At 28.3% G+C, this 20,117-nt stretch overlaps 1 protein-coding gene across 6 annotated transcripts in view; it reads right to left on the reverse strand.

The window, feature by feature from the left end:
• LOC129983926 (mutS protein homolog 4-like) overlaps window positions 1-20,117 on the reverse strand; it is a 131,240-nt gene that overhangs the window by 19,245 nt on the left and 91,878 nt on the right. For 2 of the 6 annotated variants that reach the window (XM_056093637.1, XM_056093639.1), the window contains exons 2-5: window positions 16,937-17,154; window positions 2,324-2,419; window positions 1,088-1,163; window positions 43-200 (exon numbers count right to left, since the gene is read on the reverse strand). In XM_056093637.1, coding sequence (XP_055949612.1) covers window positions 43-200; window positions 1,088-1,163; window positions 2,324-2,363 — 274 coding nt within the window. In that variant the 5' untranslated portion in view covers window positions 2,364-2,419; window positions 16,937-17,154. Of the gene's footprint in view, window positions 1-42; window positions 201-1,087; window positions 1,164-2,323; window positions 2,420-3,089; window positions 3,193-9,810; window positions 9,915-16,936; window positions 17,155-20,117 lie in introns of those variants that run through there. The other 4 variants (XM_056093636.1, XM_056093640.1, XM_056093642.1 and 1 more) reach the window with 3 other exon arrangements.

Consider the following 20,117-nt stretch of genomic DNA (forward strand, 5'->3'; position numbering starts at 1 on the left):
TAAAATTTAATAAAACTATCTTGAAGGAAATTGCTAACTTACCAACAATTTTAGTATTTGCACACGACTGAGGTGTGGTAGAGAATTTAGATACAGAGGACCTATTTTTCTCAGAGCGTGAATGGTAAGTGGAGGAGCTTGATCTGCCACTGGTTCTCTGGGCAGAATTATAAGTTGAAGATGTCCATTGCTTTGGATGTCTGAATGATAATTTTTTTTTAATTTAATAATACAAAATTTTTTATAATATATATAACATTATCAATACATTATTCATTTCTAGCTAATTTTATAATGCTCCCTTTTATTTGATCCAAATAATATCAAAAAAGTGAAAAAATTTTAATTCATTCATAAGTAAAAATACTTGATTTTAAATGTTTTTAGAACTATTTTAAAAATATTCAATAAATGCTTTATTTTATGTTTCTTTAAAGTAATTAAATATTACAATTTGATAATTTTTAAATAAACTTTCCAAATATTCATTTGTTTTAAAATTTATAAGATGTATTAAGGCTATCTTAACAAGCTATGTAAGGAAAGGAGGGGGATCTCAACTGAAACCGAGAATTTAATTAAATTAATTTAATTCTAATTTTACTAATTTCTCAAACTTAATTTTAATTAATTTCTCAATGAAATTTTAAAATAATACAACTTAAAAATATTAACTCATGATACAAAAAAAAAAATGGCTCCAAATTTATTAGCTTACTACATTAAACATTTTTATACATTTAAAATCAACACTAGGATTGCATTTTATTTCAACAAAATGTGTTGGGAAAAAAAGAGAAAATAAGCCTCATGGAAATAAAACTACCCAAGGAAATCCTTTACAAAAAAAATCAACAGGAATTTTCTAATAGCAAAATCACACATTTCATTATTCTGATACTTAAGATAAAATAAAAAATAAATAATATTATAATAGCCTGTCTTATTATGCTTATGATTGATTTATGAATAGCTGATTTTTCTAAACATACAGTATTGAAAAATTAATTAATGAATAATAAATTTACAACAAGTAAACGTGAATCATCTATTTTAAAAATTAAAAAAAAAATTAATTGGAATTTACTCTTTTGATGAATTTGTAAAAGGTTCAGGTTGCACAAATGTATCATTAAGCACCAGTTCCTCCTCTTGAGATATATCTACAAAGTAAAGAAAAACAATTGCCCATTTTCCAATCAATTCTGAATTATTATTTGAATTCATCAGAAATATATAAAGGTGTTACTATATATTATATAATTTTGAATGTATTATTTCCCCCTATTAGCACAAAATATTTTCCAAAATTTCCACCATGTTCTTCAACATTCTGAATGCCAGACAATATTATGAGGATATAATAACAATGTTATTGGCATTTCTTACTAATGGGGTTTCCATTAGAAATATATTTCATTAAATGAAACTTTTTAAAATGCTCAATAACTATGTATTTTTTTTTTTTTTTTTAAAAACTCATTGCGAGTTATTATCCTTTCATATTGATGTAATTCAAATTTGGGAAGTAAATCCATTGTTTAATACACTTTTTATTAAACACACAAAAAAAAATAAAACACAATTTCTAGTTTATACAATTTTTACAACAATAATAAGGCATTACTTTAATGAAAAAAGAAGAAAAAAACTTCAAGGAGAGTTTTTATTTTTATATAAATTATAAAACAGTAAAAGAGATTCTAGATTAACTGTCCCACCTTTGAGAATTATTTTATTATTATAATTATTATTATTTTACAATTTACTACTACATAGAAAACAATATTTAAAAAATTACAAATCAGACAGCAAAGTTAGATATTGAGGTTCTTTTTTAACAAAAATTTCCCTCAGCATAGTATCAATTCCAATCACTATGTAATTAAATTATAAAAAAATAAAAGAGTTTAACAAGCAAAATAAGTATGGATCAATCCTACCAAGTATTAGAAGAATGTTAATATTTTACTATTCTTTTAAAATAATTTAATGCATCGATATGGAATTTCAAATCTGAATTGCATGAAAATATAGAATACTAGAAATTAAAATGTATTTAAATTCATTTGAATTTTTTCAATTTTTAATTTATAAACACTCTAATTACATATAATGGCAAATATCTGAAAACACTTTCCATAATCTGTTAATGGAAAGCTTTATAAAAATAATAAGTGCACATAAAGATGAATCATTCTATAAATAGGATTATTAACAGTGCAAATAAATATACAAAATAATTTTGTTAAAAGTTTGACACATAAAAAGCAACACAAAAAGATAATTAAATTATTAACAGTAAAGATAAACAATTACTTACTAGATGGAGGAGATTTAGAAGTTGTAGACAAATCGGACATCTTCTTAGAAATAGGCAGAACACAGTATTTAACAAGTTCAAATCAAAAGTTTAGATCTAAATGAAAAATAAAAGTATGTAAAAGAACTTATTCACAGAAAATGTACATATTATGTACATATATAAAAAGTATATACGAAGCATATAAGACAATTTGAAATAAAAGTTTTTTAGGAAACAGAATTAATATATATGCTTGTCTACTTAAAAATATATATTTTCCAACAAAAGTAATAAAAAAATATGTATAACACTCTATAACATATTTAAAAGCATGATATACTATGATTAAAATAAAACTATGGCTATATAAAATAAACATAATACAGAATGCCTTTTTTTTTTTTTTAAGAACCTAGCATATTTTAGAGTAAAGGTTTTTATTTAAATATTTGAACATAAAAATAATAACTGAAGAAAGTAGTTAATAATAGCTGAATTAAAAAATATAACATAATCATTGAAATTATAGACTTTATTTCTTAATGTAAATATTTTGAAAGAAACTACAGATTTCAGAATAATGAACTATATTCAAAAATACCAAATATTTTTTTGAAACAAACATGAATTTAGAAAATTTTATTTTCGAGTCAGTTATTTCATTTTACTAATCCAAGAAAATATTATTTCTTTCCTTAAAGACATTTTGTTTAGAATGGCAAAATTAGAATAATGAATTGAAAATTATATCCACATTTAATTTTTTAAAAAAAGGAAGAAAAACCTTAGGTATACAACAGTCAGGAATGAAGCCGTCATATACAAAAATGAGATCTTTTCTTGTATTAATAATATTGTGAATTCTGTTCTTTTCCAAACGATTTCCCCACTGCAGTTATTTATTGCAATCGATGATGATTGGCTTATTTGATCAAAATACCAAATCGAAACCCACTGCCATATTCGTATTTCGCGTTAGAAAATTATTGTTGCCATATATTTTCAAAAAAAGTCGTGTGCAGCTGATTATTTATTCAAGCATAATGACATGAAATAACTGTTTATTTTACCGAAACTATTCAATGTATTTCTTTGATTTTGAATCAATTTATGAAAATGCCCCTTCCCCAAAAAAGGTAAAATAAAGTTATCTATAATTATTTTATTTTATGTCTTTTAATTTTCTTTCGTTTTTTAACATTCATTTATCTTACTTTAAATAATGGGGGAGCTAGGGCATTTAATTAAGTATGGAATTTTTTTAATAAATTCAAAAAATTGAAATATAAAAAACATAGGTGAGAGCAGAGTAATGCCAAGCAGTACATAATTTTCGAGTGGACAGTTGTTTTCGGTAATAAAAAGCGCATTAGATGAACTTGGGATACCTGCCTACATGATGGGAAGGATATGTGTCAAAATAAGCCTTCTCATTGTCTAATTTCTCTTTTGTATTAAAGCATTAAAGGATATTGATAAAAATCGAAGCTTTTCTTATAATTGTGCAAGTTTGAGATTCGAACTCGCAACGTTAGGGTTCATAGCCGAGTAACAAAGCCACTAGACAAAAGTGTACACTCTTCTCCGGAAGTTGTTATCTGGCTTATGACGTTACCACTACAATAGTCCCCCACCAGTGAGTCGGTAGAGTTTATAGCGCCAGTTATGGCGAGTGACGAACGTGATTATCGCGCCAAGTGTTATGGCGGGCGACGGCGAGCGTGTGTGAGTGGTTGCTGCCGGTAGATGGAGCCACGACAGCTGAATGAAGGATGCGGTTGTTCAGAACCAGGGTCACCAATGTGCAAGTTTGAGATTCGAACTCGCAACGTTAGGGTTCATAGCCGAGTAACAAAGCCACTAGACAAAAGTGCACACTCTTCTCCGGAAGTTGTTATCTGGCTTATGATGTTACCACTACATAATTTTGGGCCTCTAGATTCTAAGCTAAAACTCTCTTTTAAAGCAATAAAAACAACCTAGAATCTGCAAATAATTGACCTAGTATTTTCCAATAAAATATACCTTTATTTTTGGTCAATTTATCCAATTTTAACCTAAATAAGATCTGCTGAATGAATAAATTCTGCGTGGAGTAATTCAGTGGAGCATGGAATACGCATATTTTTCCATACAAGAAACACTTTACCCATTGGGATTTTTTTTTTTTTTAAATTTTAAAGCTTCATGGCAATTATGCATTACATTTAAAATTGATTTTCATAAGAGATCCATATCATTAAAAAAGAATCAAAGCAACAATCATGAATCCTGTCACTGATTTAAAGGGGAAATAAGTTGAAACTACTTAAAAAAATGGCGAAAGAATTTCTGAAAAGTACAACTGAATCAAAAAATATCTACTGTTTAGGAGAAATCAAAAAGCAGTGAAAGTATTAAGGTAAATAAGAACAAAAGAGTTCTACGCTTTAGAATCCTTGGAAACTATAAATAACGTCATAGAAGTTTGTGGAATGCACAGAAGTTTCATTGCTAATGGAATCTAAACTTTTAAACTTGTTAATGAGTTTAGTTTATTTGCTCTGACGAAACTCGTAACGATTGCTGAAGGTGAGAAAGCTATGTGAATTTGAACTTTGTTGTCTTAAATTCGTTTAATAATGTTCCTTACTTTAATAGTTTCTTTTATTTTAATAAAATATCAAATTGGATTAATATTTGCATTGATGTTTTCACAATAATTGATGATCATGCACGAAACTCCTCCATTCAGTGCACGGTTTTATCCGCCATAGGGTGTAATATCACGTAAATATACTTTTTAGAAAATTGATAATTTTCAAAAATATAAATTGAGCGGCAAACAAAGAATCGTCCTCACTTAGCTTATTGTTGTAAATAATTGTTCTCACTAATTTAAAATTTATTAAAGAAAAATAATTATTAAAATTACTATTGAAAAACTCCCTTAGATGCTCGGAAATCTTCACTCTCCCTTCTACGGGCCATAAGAAAAGCAATAAAATGAATAATCGTTATCTTATTGTTAAATGCTTAATTTATAATAATGACATTATAACATTGATAAACGCAGAATTTTTAGTATAGTTTTCATAATTTTGTTCATTGTTGAATTTCCAAAATTGTTAACAAAATATTGTTCAATGTTGAATTTTCAATATAGTTTCCAGAATATTACACAATATTCAGTTTTTAATAAAAAATTGTGCCAGTAAACGTTCTGAAATAAAATCTCAAATTAAATTAATTGTTAAAATCAAATAATATTTTTATACCAGAATTTTCATATATGAAGGCTTCTAAAACTTTCAGTATAATTTTTAAACATTGTTACATATTGTTGACACTACATTCAGTACTTCTCGTTATTCACAATATAAACCAATATTTCCCAAAATATTGTACAAAATTGAAGTGTTACTGGAGATGTTTTGGGGGGGGGACTATTGAGTACAGTGTGGGTCTAAAGCTACCAAATTTGGCACAAATAAACTTTTCTTGGTGAAATTATGCACATTGAAATCAGTGGCATAGAGAACATAAATGAAAACCAACACAGTATTTATTTTCTGCTTCCTTTTCGGTTTTCCAATTCATTTGCCGATTATGCTGGCTTTGAAATACTCAAAATAAATGCAAAAAATATTGCCATTTTGAAGCATTTCAAGGCTAATTCCGGGACATTCATAATTAGCTTTCCCAGTAATTCGAACGACTTTTAATTTTAATTATAATTATATCTAATTAAAAATTATGCAAAATTTTGTTTCTTTAAAAAATGTTTTAAAAACTTTTTTATACTATTTCGAAATTTAAAAAATTATATTTTCAATTGTACTTATTTAATTTTGCGTACAGTTTTTTTTTTCTTTAATTTTAGTGACTCTTAAAAATATTTTTATATTATAATTTGAAACAATATTTTTCATTGCTGCAATGAAATTCAAATTGTTTTCATCGTTTCTCCGCATGTATTTTCCATTATTAAAAGTTCATCAAAAATGTCTTTTAATGCTTTATAGGAGTGTCATGATAAATTTTTAATTATATATATATATATACATATCGAAATATTATAGTTAAGAAATCTATCAAATATGTTGAATTATTTTACTTGCAATACAATCTTTATTAGCATATTTCAAACCGTCTTATTTATTGTTGGAAGTGCTGTTAAATCGTACGCAAGTTACGGCGCAATTTATATTTGAATATTAACTAAGAGGAATAAGGAAGATAAGTTACACTGTAGTGTAAGACAGTGTGCAATTAAATGTTAATTGATACTGACAGTTTTGCTTTTCATGCAAATCTAATATTATATGACATACAAGGTGGGTTTTTTTTACATAGGCGCTCTCCTTGTGCTTCGACACTCTGAGAGCGGAATTTTTTTAGGAGGTGGGTGGCTCGTATTCGATTCGAATCAAAAGATTTAGTCAACATCGATACGAAATTGAGAGATGAGACTTAAATACAATTTTGAAGCTATGGCCTTTTATTGTCAGTAAATCTATCACTGACTACATAGCAGAGATTCATGTACGCAGTGGATAGTTTAATTTCAATTCAAGTTAAAAATTAATTTATTGACGAGCTATGAGTATTATGTATAAATAAGTTTAAACTAAATACATCCAATATTCTGGCGAAAAAATTAACCATCAAAATTAGCGTAATATGAAAAATAAGCAATAAAAAATATACTCAATACTAAATATATCATTTCATTTGAACGATATCATCCAATTTTTCTAATCAGAAAGGTAAGTGATCAGTGTAAATATGGATAAAATTACTTGTTAATCATGTCTTGTAATAGTAATTTGGGTACGGAAAATAATCTTTTGCGGTACTTCAGAACAGCATAATAAATAATGATGAAAAAAAAAAGTATTTTATGTGCTTTGAAATTTAAAGTTAAAATAGTTGGAAATATCAATATATCGCGTAGTAAAATGGAGAATAAAGTTCCACAAGCTTCTTTTCAGAAATGCAGAAAATGCACTCTGCCAGGGTTCAAATTCTTTCGTTGCCTTTTTAGTTTTTAATTTCATTTGCATTCCTATTATTTGATTTTGATTACATAATTACGTTTTATTATTCAAGCTGGATTTTTTCTTTTTTATTTTTAAGTCATGATCATAACAGTGTATTACTTTTTAAAAAAGAGCGATACATATTTGCAAAAAAAAAACATTTTTTTTTTTTTTACTTGTGCTCTAATGGGGAAAAATGAAGAAAACAATGTGTCGCATAATATTCCTATTGTCAAATGCTTAAAACTAGTTTCATTATAATTATTCTACTTAACGTTACATGTTTAATTCGGTTAAATTGCAGGAAAGTTACCATCAAAATCTGAATGTTAAAATCTAATTAAAAAACCTTATTAGCATGCGCTTGAGTATCTGTTGAGAAATTTTCCTCCGATGCTGTTCATTTAAGCTGTTGAAAATAATACAAAGCAAAAATTATTTATTGAACGTGCTGTAAAGAAAAAAAAAATCGACAGGTAATTTATCTCAGTTCTTGAATCGTTTTTAACTTGTTTATTTTGGCAACCATTTCATTGTTTCCAATTATCCATCATTGTAAAAAGACTTTTTAATAATCAATGAAAAGATCGAAATTTTACAGAAATTATAAATATTTATTATCTTTGCAATAAAACGTTTAAAGAGTTGGAAAGAAGATATTTATTCATCATTTGTGTTAGTTCTAAAAAATACCATTTCATGTCAGCTGTCCAAAACACTGCAGATACACCTGGGAAAAATAATGCGAAAGAAAAAACAGCATCGGAAACAAAAGAGGATTCCGGATCTTCTGATGATGAAAATAAATCTTCAACTAGTTCCAAAAAGAAGGATCCTCTTGATGTTTCGAGACAAGAGGCGGCATCTGGTGGCGAGAAAAAGAATTCAGAATCTAATATGGACTACAGAGATGAGACAAAAAAGAAATACAAAGGCCCGACTGATAATAAGCAAAAGGATGCTGAGTCAGAAGATGAGAAGAATGATTCACCAGCTGTAGCCAAGGGAAAAGATGACGCTGCTAAAAAAGAAGATGTTTCATCTGAAAAAGAAGTCTCTCCTATAAACAAAGAAAAAGTGGACTCTGTGCTGCATGAAAAGGAATCTCCAACAGGGCCGAAAGATCTGCATTATCTTTTCCAAAAGTATTCCGATGAAGAAGAATCAACTAAAGATAGCGAGAAAATAACGTTACAGCTTTTCAAGAAATGGCTAATCCAAGCGAGTCTCTTAGATAAAGGAGATGATATTACAGAGGAATACATTACAGAACTTTTTGAAAAGTACGCTAGTGAAAAAGATATAATCGATTTTGAAGAATTTCAAGAGCTTCTTTATGGGATGGCTGAAGAAACGAAACAAAGTTATTCCGAAGTGGAGCATAAAATTTTAACAGCTGGAAAGCCACATTCAGAAATCAATGAAGATGAAGACTTACATAAGGCTATCGAGGATAGTATGGGTAAGATATGTGCAAGTTCTTCAGAAGAGAGGCAATCCAAAGAAAGTGAATCTTCTGATTCTTCAAATAAAGAAAAAAAATGAGAATTTATGAATCTTACAAAATTGTTGAATTAATAGAGTGTACAATAATTATGAAAAAATAAAAATATTTGAAAAATAATCAGTAAAATTAAATTAGTACAATATTTACTAAATTATAGACCAAAAATATATATTTGATACGATATAAGTGCATGCAGTTAAATCTTTACTTTGTATACGAAAAGCAATTCTTAATAATGTGCAAACAAAATTCTCACTTATATCTCGTATCATATCATGTAAATCTTTTTATTTCCTCGTATACGAAGTATAGAAAAAGAATTGTAATCGTGAAAAAATTCGAATTCGAAATTTTGATGAATATCTACGTTCCGGATCTCTCTCAGACCAAAAACACATTTTGACATCATGTCTGTCTGTTTGTGAAGCGATAACTCAAAAATGCTTTAAGCTAGATGGTTGGAATTTGGTATATAGAATTATGGCCAAATTTATAGATTTCGCCAAAATTTTAAACAAATTCCATTTACAGGAAGCCTGCGTGTCTGACTATTGGCGTACAAGTTGAACCCGATAATTAAAAACAAAGATAAATAAAGATTGATAGATAAAATTTTATTAATAAAGTGAAGAATAGTGTGCTCCCGAGTTTGTTGCCAATATTGCAACCCATTGGATCGCTCTTCTAGCAACCCTAATACTGTTTTGTTTACTACTTTTTGCAATGTTTGAGTTGTACATAAACTACAACTATATTATAAAAAATGTTAAATTAAAAATATCAAAAAAATATCGATTAAAGATTTTAATTTTGTTCTTTATTATAATTAAAAGTTTATTAAATAAAGAAAGTTAAGCTTATAATTAAAAGTTATTTTCTTCTTTCTTTTTTTTAATGTAAAAACGAACAGAAAATATTTATTCTTTTGCAATTTTTAATTCTCAGTATGCGCTTTAAAAAATCGTCTGCATTCTCACTTTAAAAGACAGCCGCAATGGAATTCTTCTCAGTTCTCGTAATTCTATTGGTGTTCTAACGGTTGGTTCTCTTCATAATTTATTATGTCGGGAGTATTCCGAACCTATAGAATGGATGAAGGGTGAGTTAAATATTATATTATATTATATATATATATATATATATATATATATATATATATATATATATATATATATATATATATATATATATATATATATATATATTATTACGAGTTGATGAAGTTAGGAAAGGACGCTTGTTTGAAATTTTGTATTGAGAATGGTTTGATATCGAAACGGCAGAATGGATGAAGGTGAGTGGAATATATTTTTTTACGAGTTGATGAAATTGAAAAAAGGATGTTTGTTTGAAATTTTGTATGGCGAATGTTCTTCTTTCTCCGTTCTTTCTTTTCTTTTGCTTATGTACTGTTTCTGTTATCCACACAGTCCTTATGTTCAATGTGCTAGCGAAGCTACTAGGTTCCCGCTCCCGCTGCTAGCGAAGCTGTAGGATGTTTTTTTTTAAGTTAAAAAATTCTGCCCGGTGCCTTCTACAGATGCCTTTTACCAATTTTATACACACATTTAGCATCTAAAGCATAGATATTTTTTCAAATTTTGAAAAAATGCAGCCAAATGATTGACCGTCCGTGCAAACGCAATAAATCATAAATGCGATGTCTTAAATGAATGAAATTTGGTATGTTATCTTGTGACTACCATTGTAGTTTTGATGAAACTAAATTAGAAACTAGAAATCAATCGACTAGTAAATAAGCATGTAAAGTAAATATTCTGGCGATAGATTCAGTAAAACTGTTAGATTCACGCCAAAGCTCTCTATACTTCGTAATTATCTTCGTAACCTTGTATTGCTATGCAAGGTGCTCTCAACCTCAACCGAGGTTCATAATTTTAAGCAGAGGAAAGGGAACAAGACTTTCATTGGAGAAATAGGCAAGAAAGTTTCTGGGGGACCACTCCCAGTGACTACTTTCTCGCAAATAAACTAATAAAGAACTAAAAATGTAAATGTTGTGTAGAACAGCTCAAAATTAAATTACATTTTAAAATAATTATACGACATTCTGAATATAAAACGAATCCGCCTTTGAACGAAAAAGGGTATAATTTTTAAAAACATATTCTAAAAATTAATAATCATGATTTATTGGCCTTTTCTTTCGTCCGAAAATAAATGAACTCAAATAACTGGAAACCGGTGAGATGTTTGTAAAATGAAAAAAAGACAACAAAGTCTTGGTATTTCATGAAATGAACTCAAATAACTGGAAACCGGTGAGATATTTGTAAAATGAAAAAAAGACAACAAAGTCTTGGTATTTCATGCGATCCATAAGAAATTAAAAAAATTATCATAAAGTAGAACCATTTCAAAGGAGTAATTCATATGCAAAAAAAAAAAATCAAAATATCAGATGATGTAACAAATACAATGATAATATCATCTTCTAAGAGGGGGGAAAAAAGCAAATGGGAAAAAAAACTTGATTAAATTCTCAATTCGGCGACAGATGGCATTACGAGTAAAAATGAATTACGGGTAAAAAAAGTCTTTTTGTTCCTTTAACAGGCTTTAATTTATAGCTTGTTATATGTTGATAAAAATGGAAAGTTGTAAGCGTTTTTTTTTTTTTTTTTTTTTTTTATTCAACTAGTGTGCCTCTGAGCGTGCTATAGTTTTTAAATTTTATACATTTGCATTCTTGATGACAATAAACTATTTTAATACTTTTAAAACTTAGTTATGAGTTAATCGATTAATTAAATTTTGATTACCTTTAAGTTTACTAAATTTATTTTGATTACTAAAAATTTCTGAAAATAAATTGATTTCATTCTTATAAAGTTTACAATAATGAACTAAAATTTAAGAATTAAACAACATATTTTTTTTTTTCGCACACTAATAAAAGCGCATTTAAGAAGATCATTTTTTAAATCATTTATAATTTGAATAAAAATGCGGTTCAATAAAAAAAAAAAAAAAAAAAAACCCTGAAATATATAAATCTGAAATGCATATTTTTAGACCTAGTAAAGGTTAAGAAAGAGAAATTATTTAACAAAAATAATTTCTTTTCAGATCCTTAGTATAAACGTGCTTATGAGCACAGCTTTAAATCAAATTATTATTTTTCAAACAAAATATTTGAATAAGCCAATGGTGTTCCTCATATCCGAAGGCTTAAAACAACATATTTGAGGAAATAAGTATGTGTACAAGAAAAAAAAATTTAAAAATCTTTATACTTAATATAACTAGGAAAACCAATGGACAAGTTTTCTAGCTTCACCCACGGATCCGATTTCGCCTATTTTTGCTTCATATGAAAACTCGTAACCTTTAAATGTGCCATGAAAGATTACTTGCCTCTCACATAATCTGCATTTTTCGAAAGAAATCTCAAAAATAATACTTCATGTTGTAATCTTTAAGAGAGAATAAACTGCGACAGCGTTTTTCAGCCGCAAACACTGAACTAATTTTGAAATTTTTTTATTTCATACTAGCTGTCTTTGGCGATTAATTGGTTCACCGAGATTAATTTCTAGAAAAATTTCAGTCACATAATTCGTGTATGTTGATCTTAATGACTTCCCCAGCAAAATACTATGAAGTTTCAAATTTTGTTTGGCACATAACTCATACTGTATTAGTAACCTAACATTGTTATATTCATTGTGCTATACATTTTCTTAATTTTCTGTTTATATTTTTATACATCCAATTATCATAGGAAAAAGCAACAGTGCTTAAAAATAATCGTACTTTAATAATTTTTCACCATTGCTTCTTACTTTAAGTACAACAAAATACCAAAATTTTTACTAAATACATGCCTTATGTTAAAGCCTATTTACATGGTAAAATAAATCGAATCTTCATATCTTGATCATTATGATCGATAAAAAGTACAGGAAAAATATTAGTAGCAAAAAGGAAAATGACTTAGCTTTCATTACAATAATGATACACATTTCGCAAAATATGCTCAAATATAATAATTATAGAAAAAGATTATGCGACAAAAAGTTTTATATAATTGAACATATATACACAAACACACACGTTACCTCTGGCGACCAGTTACTTCATCAGGATTATTAGTAGTTATGTTTAATTTCCGATAAATCGATTAGATATAATTCATGCCCGTGATTCCGCCATATAAACAGACATTAAAGCCTGATTGTTGTATTTGTCTTAGATAAATTCTGGTTATTGTGCAAATGAACATTTCTAATGAAGACATCAGCACTAAAAATGAATACGTCCGGTTCATCAATCTTCTAAATTTTGTGTTTCTGTGACTTCACTTTTTTTATTCGTCTTACCGATTTGTCTAGTTGAAAGGAGTATCATTGAGTTCTTGAATTCAAGGTCCTTAACCTCAGGACATAACAGGTGAATAGAGTAGTAGGCAATGAGATCACTTAGTAAATGATTGTGTTTAGATAATTGACGGCATTACTTAGGAGTTTTATTAGTTTTATATGCAACACGAATATTAAATAGAATCCTTTTTTTTTTTTTTTTTTTAGCTTTCAGTGATGAAAAAAAAAGCAAATTATTAAATATATGAAGAAACAATGAAAACAGTTTGAATTTCAGGGCAGCAAAGTAATCTATTGTTGGTAATTAGCAAAAAAATATTTTTAAAATATTGCCAAAATGAAGTACATTTCAAGACTATTAAACTGGAAACATTTAAAAGGCAATTTTTTAAATTTTGGAATGGTGTAAAATATATTTCTGTGCGATAATATTTTTGGAAGTAACGCCAAAATTCAGCGTATTTTTTAATTAATTAAAATTTTGAAAAAATTGCTGCTAGGCTTACATTTTTATTCGCCAAAATATACATGTGCTGAATTCGGAAGTTATAGGCCAAACGGACTGGCCTGTACATCGTCAACACACACACATGCATACGCGTCTTATATTAGTCGTATTAGTATAATTAGTCGCCCTTAGCGACCAGCTAATTTGCTGGGAATGCTGGTTAGCTTTAACTTCGGCTAAATCGCGTAGATACAACTTCATATCCATCCTAAAGACATTATAGATATGGTGCAGTAATTGCCTTAAAACATCTATCTTATAAGTTTCACGTTATTTTAACTTCCCTTTTCCTTTCCCTAACTTTTACATCACGAAATTACACGGATATTAAAGCAAAATGATTCTTCTTAAAACTTTTAATGATGGAAGAAAATCACGCGATCAGGTAGTTGAAGAAATAATGAAAATAGTTTGAACTTTAGGACAACAATGTAATCTATTTTTGAAAAGTAAGCAAAAAAAAAAAAAAAAAAAAAAAAAAAATTAAAAATTGTCAAAATGTAGCAGAAATTCGCATGACTATTAAATTAATATCGTTAAAAGGGTAGTTTTTAAAATTTTGAAATGGTGCGAGATGCATTTTTGTGAGATTATATCTTCTAAAGTTAATTAGGCGAAAAAATTAAAAAATGCTACCATTTAGAAAAAATCTGGATGATTATTAAATTGATATCAGTAATAAAGATAATTTTTTAAAATTTTGAAAGGGTATAAAATTTATTTTTGTGCGACAATATTTTCGTAAGTTATCTAGGAAAAATACCAAACTTCAGGTCAATTCTTAATTAATTAAATTACAATGTTTAAAAAATCTCTCCTAGGTAACTTTCCCACCCCTCCGGGGTATATATGTACCAAGTCTGGTAGCTCCAGGACAAATAGACTGGCCTGCAGAGCGCCAATGCACACATGCACATGAATCTCTATTATTAATATATTATTTATATATATACTAATAATTAATAATGAATTAAGCATATATATGTACTTATATCTCTTGATTTAAATCTTAATTAATTTCTTATTTATTTCATCTTAAATTAGCCCATATTACTTTATTCCAAAATTTTCTCTTATTTCCTGATATAAATTCCAATATTTTTTTTATTTAATAATTTCTAATAGTGCTCTAAAAAAATTACTGGTGCTAAACTCTGAGCGAGGGATAGAAATTCCTAACACCTAAGCATTTCTTTTCAAAGATGGCTTAGATTACCTTTTGTAAATCGACATCTAAAAAAAAAAAAAAAAAAAAAAAAAAAAATTACTGACAGAATTTCTTAGTAAAAACACTGAGGGGAAAACTTCTTCGCTTCAATTTTGCTTTCTTTTTCTGATGTGTGCAGGCATTTACCGTCTTTGTTCTTGTGTACAAATCACGCCTTCTGTGGAAAAATAAATTAAATTTATTCAAAGTTTGTCTTCCTTTCGGCCACACACCTGTCAAAATTATGCTACATACATATGGAATTTGAGGATGATGGAAAAATTATATTTGCATTACAATATTTTCGGTAAGTTATAGCAGCAAAACACCAAAATTATCTAAATTTTTTATAAATTATAATTCCAATTAAAATTTTACAAAAATTCGTTGCAAATTGTTCTAGTTTTCACAGTCTTCAAATTATGTATGCTCCCAAGTTTTGTAGTTCTTGATCACGTGATCAGTAAAGCGTCAAAATACACCCGCACACATTCATTGTTATTATTTGTAGAGATAAAAGCTTATGCCGTCTAGACATATCAGGCCGTCTAGACATATCAGTAATAGTCCTTCATCCTCTGCCACTTCCATTTTGAATAAAAGTTGGAAAAAGATAAACTAATCAGAGTTCTCAGCCTTAACAAATGGACCAATTTCGATAATTTTCAAACGTTACTAATCAACGAGAATGTCCTATATTTAGTATTCAATTTTAATTTTAAATAATTCTTTTGTTGTAATTAGATATGATATAAGAAATTTAGTAGATATAATTAGATTAATATTATTGATATTGTCATCAAAAGATGCTAATGAAAGTAAAAAAAATATTTTTTTTTCAAAAAAGAATATAACAGCTAAATTTGGTAATTACTTACAAGTGCATAACAGGTCATTTGATATCAATATTACAACTAAATTATTTGGAAATACAGTTAAAATATTTTTTAAATTAATAAAATTAGAAATTGAATTAATAGATTAAAACACTGGTATCACAGAGAAGATAATTTTTGTAAACTTCAAAATGATGTAAAAATTATTTTTATGCTGTAAAATTTTCAGAAGTTAACGCGTAAACAAAAACAAAATTTTGCTTAACTTTAATTCATTAACATTTTAAAAAAAAGAATCACTGTGAGGTTACATTCCTGTCCTCCAAAGTATGCATGGGCAAAGTTTGATAGCATGAAGGAAAGCTGCCCCCTCCCATATGCTACAGTTCTGTTTATTTCCATATCCTCTATCCCTCTCTTTGCTAAACTATCTTATCTGTAATTTTTTTTTAAATAGATTAGTAATTTTTATGATTTTTAAAGTTTAATTAAAATTATATATTCTTAAAAACAATACTTCATTGGATACTGATCAAAAATATCGTAAACTACAAATTAAACGTATCACTACAGTAAATAAACTACAAAATGTATCATTTTTCTGAAAAATTATTTTATTTATCCGTAATTTTTAATCAAAAGTCGCGTTCCGACAGCAAGTCTGCGTCTTGAAACAGGCTCATTTTGCCCTCTATCCCCTCACTTGTGGTTTTTCCGAGGTACTTTGATGTCTGTTCATTTTACAAATAATTTGAGGGAAGCTCCCGACCTTCGCCGGGGGAGGGGTCATACAATGGGTCAGTTAAATGATTTACGACCATATCTGTAATGGTAATATAATATGGTCGTCAGGGGATATGGTCGGAACGGGGCTAAGCACAGGCAGCAATATCGTGCAATTCTTTTTATTTTATACAGCAAATTATATCGATCCAACTCTTAGACTTTTTCAATAGTAATTAGTAATTCCCAGATCCCTCAATCTGTGCCCTTAGTGTGGTTCAATCTCGTCACTTCATTGTTATGGTCCTGTACAGCTGGGTGTCAATTACTCTGCAAGAAGCTTTAAATCTGATAAACAAATCCACATTAAAATCACTTTCTTCCTATCTAATAATAGCCAAGATACGTTTTTATCACGATATAAAATTAAATGCAATAGGAAATGAATTGCGCGATTTTTTCTAAAGTGATAGTGCCAGAACTTACCACAAGTCCAAAGTTTGAAATCCTGAGGTAGAGCGACCTTGAGGGGCACCTAAAAGAGTGCGTCGTTTCTTTCTCTTCCGGAGAGACGGGTTGTTTGTCCGAGACGGGATGCACGTGCCAGCGACGTGATCGTCCTTCGGTCAGTTGGGTGCCTCGATGCCAAGGTCAGGGAGAGAGCATTACGGAGGAGGCAGGAAATGAACAATCAAAACACGAGACTGATTTATAAAAAAAATGGAACATATTGACCTTAAGAGAATGACATTCTAAATGCAGAACAAATTAGTTATTCGTGAACTCGAAAATTATTATAAACTGACAGAAAATATTAATTATGGAAAATAATGGTTGCTTATAATTAATTAGCAGAACATCTGGTGTTATTCGATTGTTTTCAGTACCAAAATTAGAATCGTATTACGTGTTTTAGACCCTCTTGACCCCCGTTCCGACAGCCTGTTGTCTTTACGGATATGGTCTAAACTTGTCAATTGTTCCATTGGAGGAGCTCCCCCGCCTGTGGACGTCGGTCGGGTGCTTCCCTCAAATTTTCGGTAAAATGAACAGACATCAAAGATGCCTGGAAAACCAGAAGAGAAAGGAATGAGATCAAATTGTGCCAAACTTAAGACGCGTACAGGCCATCAAAATGGGACTTTAAGTTATACAAGTTTTGAAGCCCCTTTTCCCCTTTCCGATTTTCGAAACTATTTTTTTATCAATTTTGAATAAATCTAATAAGTAATGTGTAATTATAAATAATAAGTAATTTAAAATATTAAATTTTGACAAAATGAAATTTGTCAAAAATTAATATTGGTAAATTGTCGTTTAAAAAAGTAGACAATTGAGATTTAAAAATAATTTTAAATAAAATGGTTAAAAAATGGCGAATTGTTTTTTAGCATAATTTAAATAATATTTAGTTGTAAGAATATACATTTTTTAAATCATAAAGCAACATATTTTTTAGAATTATAAAATAACTTAGCATAAAACTTGAAAATGATAATTGGGAATGTTTCTAGAATAATGTTAGAAACATAGAAAAAAGGTTGAAAACAATACAAAAATTTAAACAGTACTAGAGTTTTTTTTTGAATAAACTAGTTATAACCGATTATGATTATTATTAATTAGGCATAATTTATAATCACGTGACAGGCAGCGTTATGGAGGTTTACTGCAGTTCATTGGCCACCGGCCGGGGTCTTCACCTGCATTCATGGAAAAAATTTGGCTTCAGATGGCGAATCATATGAAAGCACAAAATAAATTTTGAAAATATTATAAAGGAAATCTCGAAAGTATAGGATTCATAAGCAATTCCGTACTTCACCTTTTTAATAATCTGACTAATAATCAAGAGGCTGTAAGAGACATGAAATGGAAAATGTGATAGAAAAACATAGCGTTAATATTATTTTATTGATGAAATGTAATGAAAATTCTAGAAAAATTATACTAAAAGTAGAATTTTCTTTCATTTTATTTAATAATGAACAGTAATTCATATCTTTCTTACTTTATCCGTCGGGATAAATGTAGTTAACTTACGAGGTTCATTAGCAAAGATTGATACCAACTACATTTTTTTACTTATGAAATTTAAATTAGGGAAGCCAAATTTCTTGTCAGTCGCCCATCTAGATCTATAAAAAGGAGTGATAGTATTTAAAATGTATATTATATATATATATATATATATAGTACTCATTATTAAATTTAGAATTATCAAATTCGGAAAAACGGTACTTTAAAAAATAAAAATGTGGAACTCGAAAAAAATTTTATTAGAATTTTAAAGAACCGAATGGAAATTTTTATTAATTAAAAATTAAATGAAATGTTGATGTTTTTCTTTCATAACTTCAGAAAATACTACAGCGGCAATTCGATTTTCATACCATTCTGTAATTGTAAAAAGTGTCTTTTTTATTATATCGTTTAACCTTCTTGCATTTTCTTCCTGAATTTTGATAACTTTTTTTAAAAAATGTATTTTTTTTTAATTTTTTACTATAAGTATCAGTGCTGTAAATGAAGCTCAAACAGCTTTCACTGTTACATCAAATACTTCATGTAATAAATACCCTTATAATGATGAAAGTTATTAAAAAAATTAATTATTTGAGCAGTTTACATAAAGGATCAGAAAATGAAATAACATCCCAGCCAAATACAAAAAGAAATTTAAAATAGATAACCCAGATATTTCAGCTTTTAATTGCTCTCTGATGTTATAGAATTCGACTTCATTCAGCAAATGCTACCTGTATTGAGAGAATCAAATCACATTGAGACATCAAAGTATATATACATATAAGATAAGGAATTTTAATTAAATAAACCAATATTCCCGATGAACTAGCTAAAAAAACGCTCCAATCCAACATAAAATATGAACTTTTCTACATTATAATTTAAAATTCAGGCTTTAGTATTTATTGAATCACTATTTTGAATATTTGTGTGCCAAATTCCATGCTTGTAAATACAATAGATTTGTCTGGAGGATGTAGAAACACAGACTCGAAAACACTTCTTTTTACAATTAAATTTGTAAGTAACTGTGAATCATCTCAAGGATGATTTTCATTTCATACAGATGTTTTCTTGCATATAATTTTAGTTGGCATACTTATTTAGACCAAGAAAGTTTCTGTAAAAATTGTAAAAAACATTTGTTAACTTAAAATTAAGAAATATTGCTTTAAAATTTTATTTTACATGTCATATGCGTATGGTATGAAAGTCATTAGTTAAAATGACACAAGTAAAAGTAATGTATACTATGTAAACCTCAAGATTATCATTGAAAAAATACAGAAAGGAAGAATGAAAAACCCTAAACAGAATATTGAAGCTTGTTAAATCAAACCAATCAAATAGGAAATGATCTCCAACTTCCCTACTGATAAGTGGAAGGATCTACTAGAAAACGATCTTTTTCGCAGAGGTCATAATAAAAGTGTCATTCCTCTTCCCCTGCACAAAATTTTGGACCCTAGGAAAGGCCGTTAATGCTATAAGTGATCAATTTTTTTTTTTTTTCAGTTACCCGCACATGATAATAAGAAGCCTACACTTAGCACGCATACTTCGTAAAGGAAATCGATACTTATTCATTAACTGCACTGGACTGGCGAACATTAGCAACGAAATATCGATTCCTGATGGA

The sequence above is a fragment of the Argiope bruennichi genome, chromosome 9 (assembly GCF_947563725.1).
Source record: "Argiope bruennichi chromosome 9, qqArgBrue1.1, whole genome shotgun sequence".
Taxonomy (NCBI): Eukaryota; Metazoa; Arthropoda; class Arachnida; order Araneae; family Araneidae; genus Argiope; species Argiope bruennichi.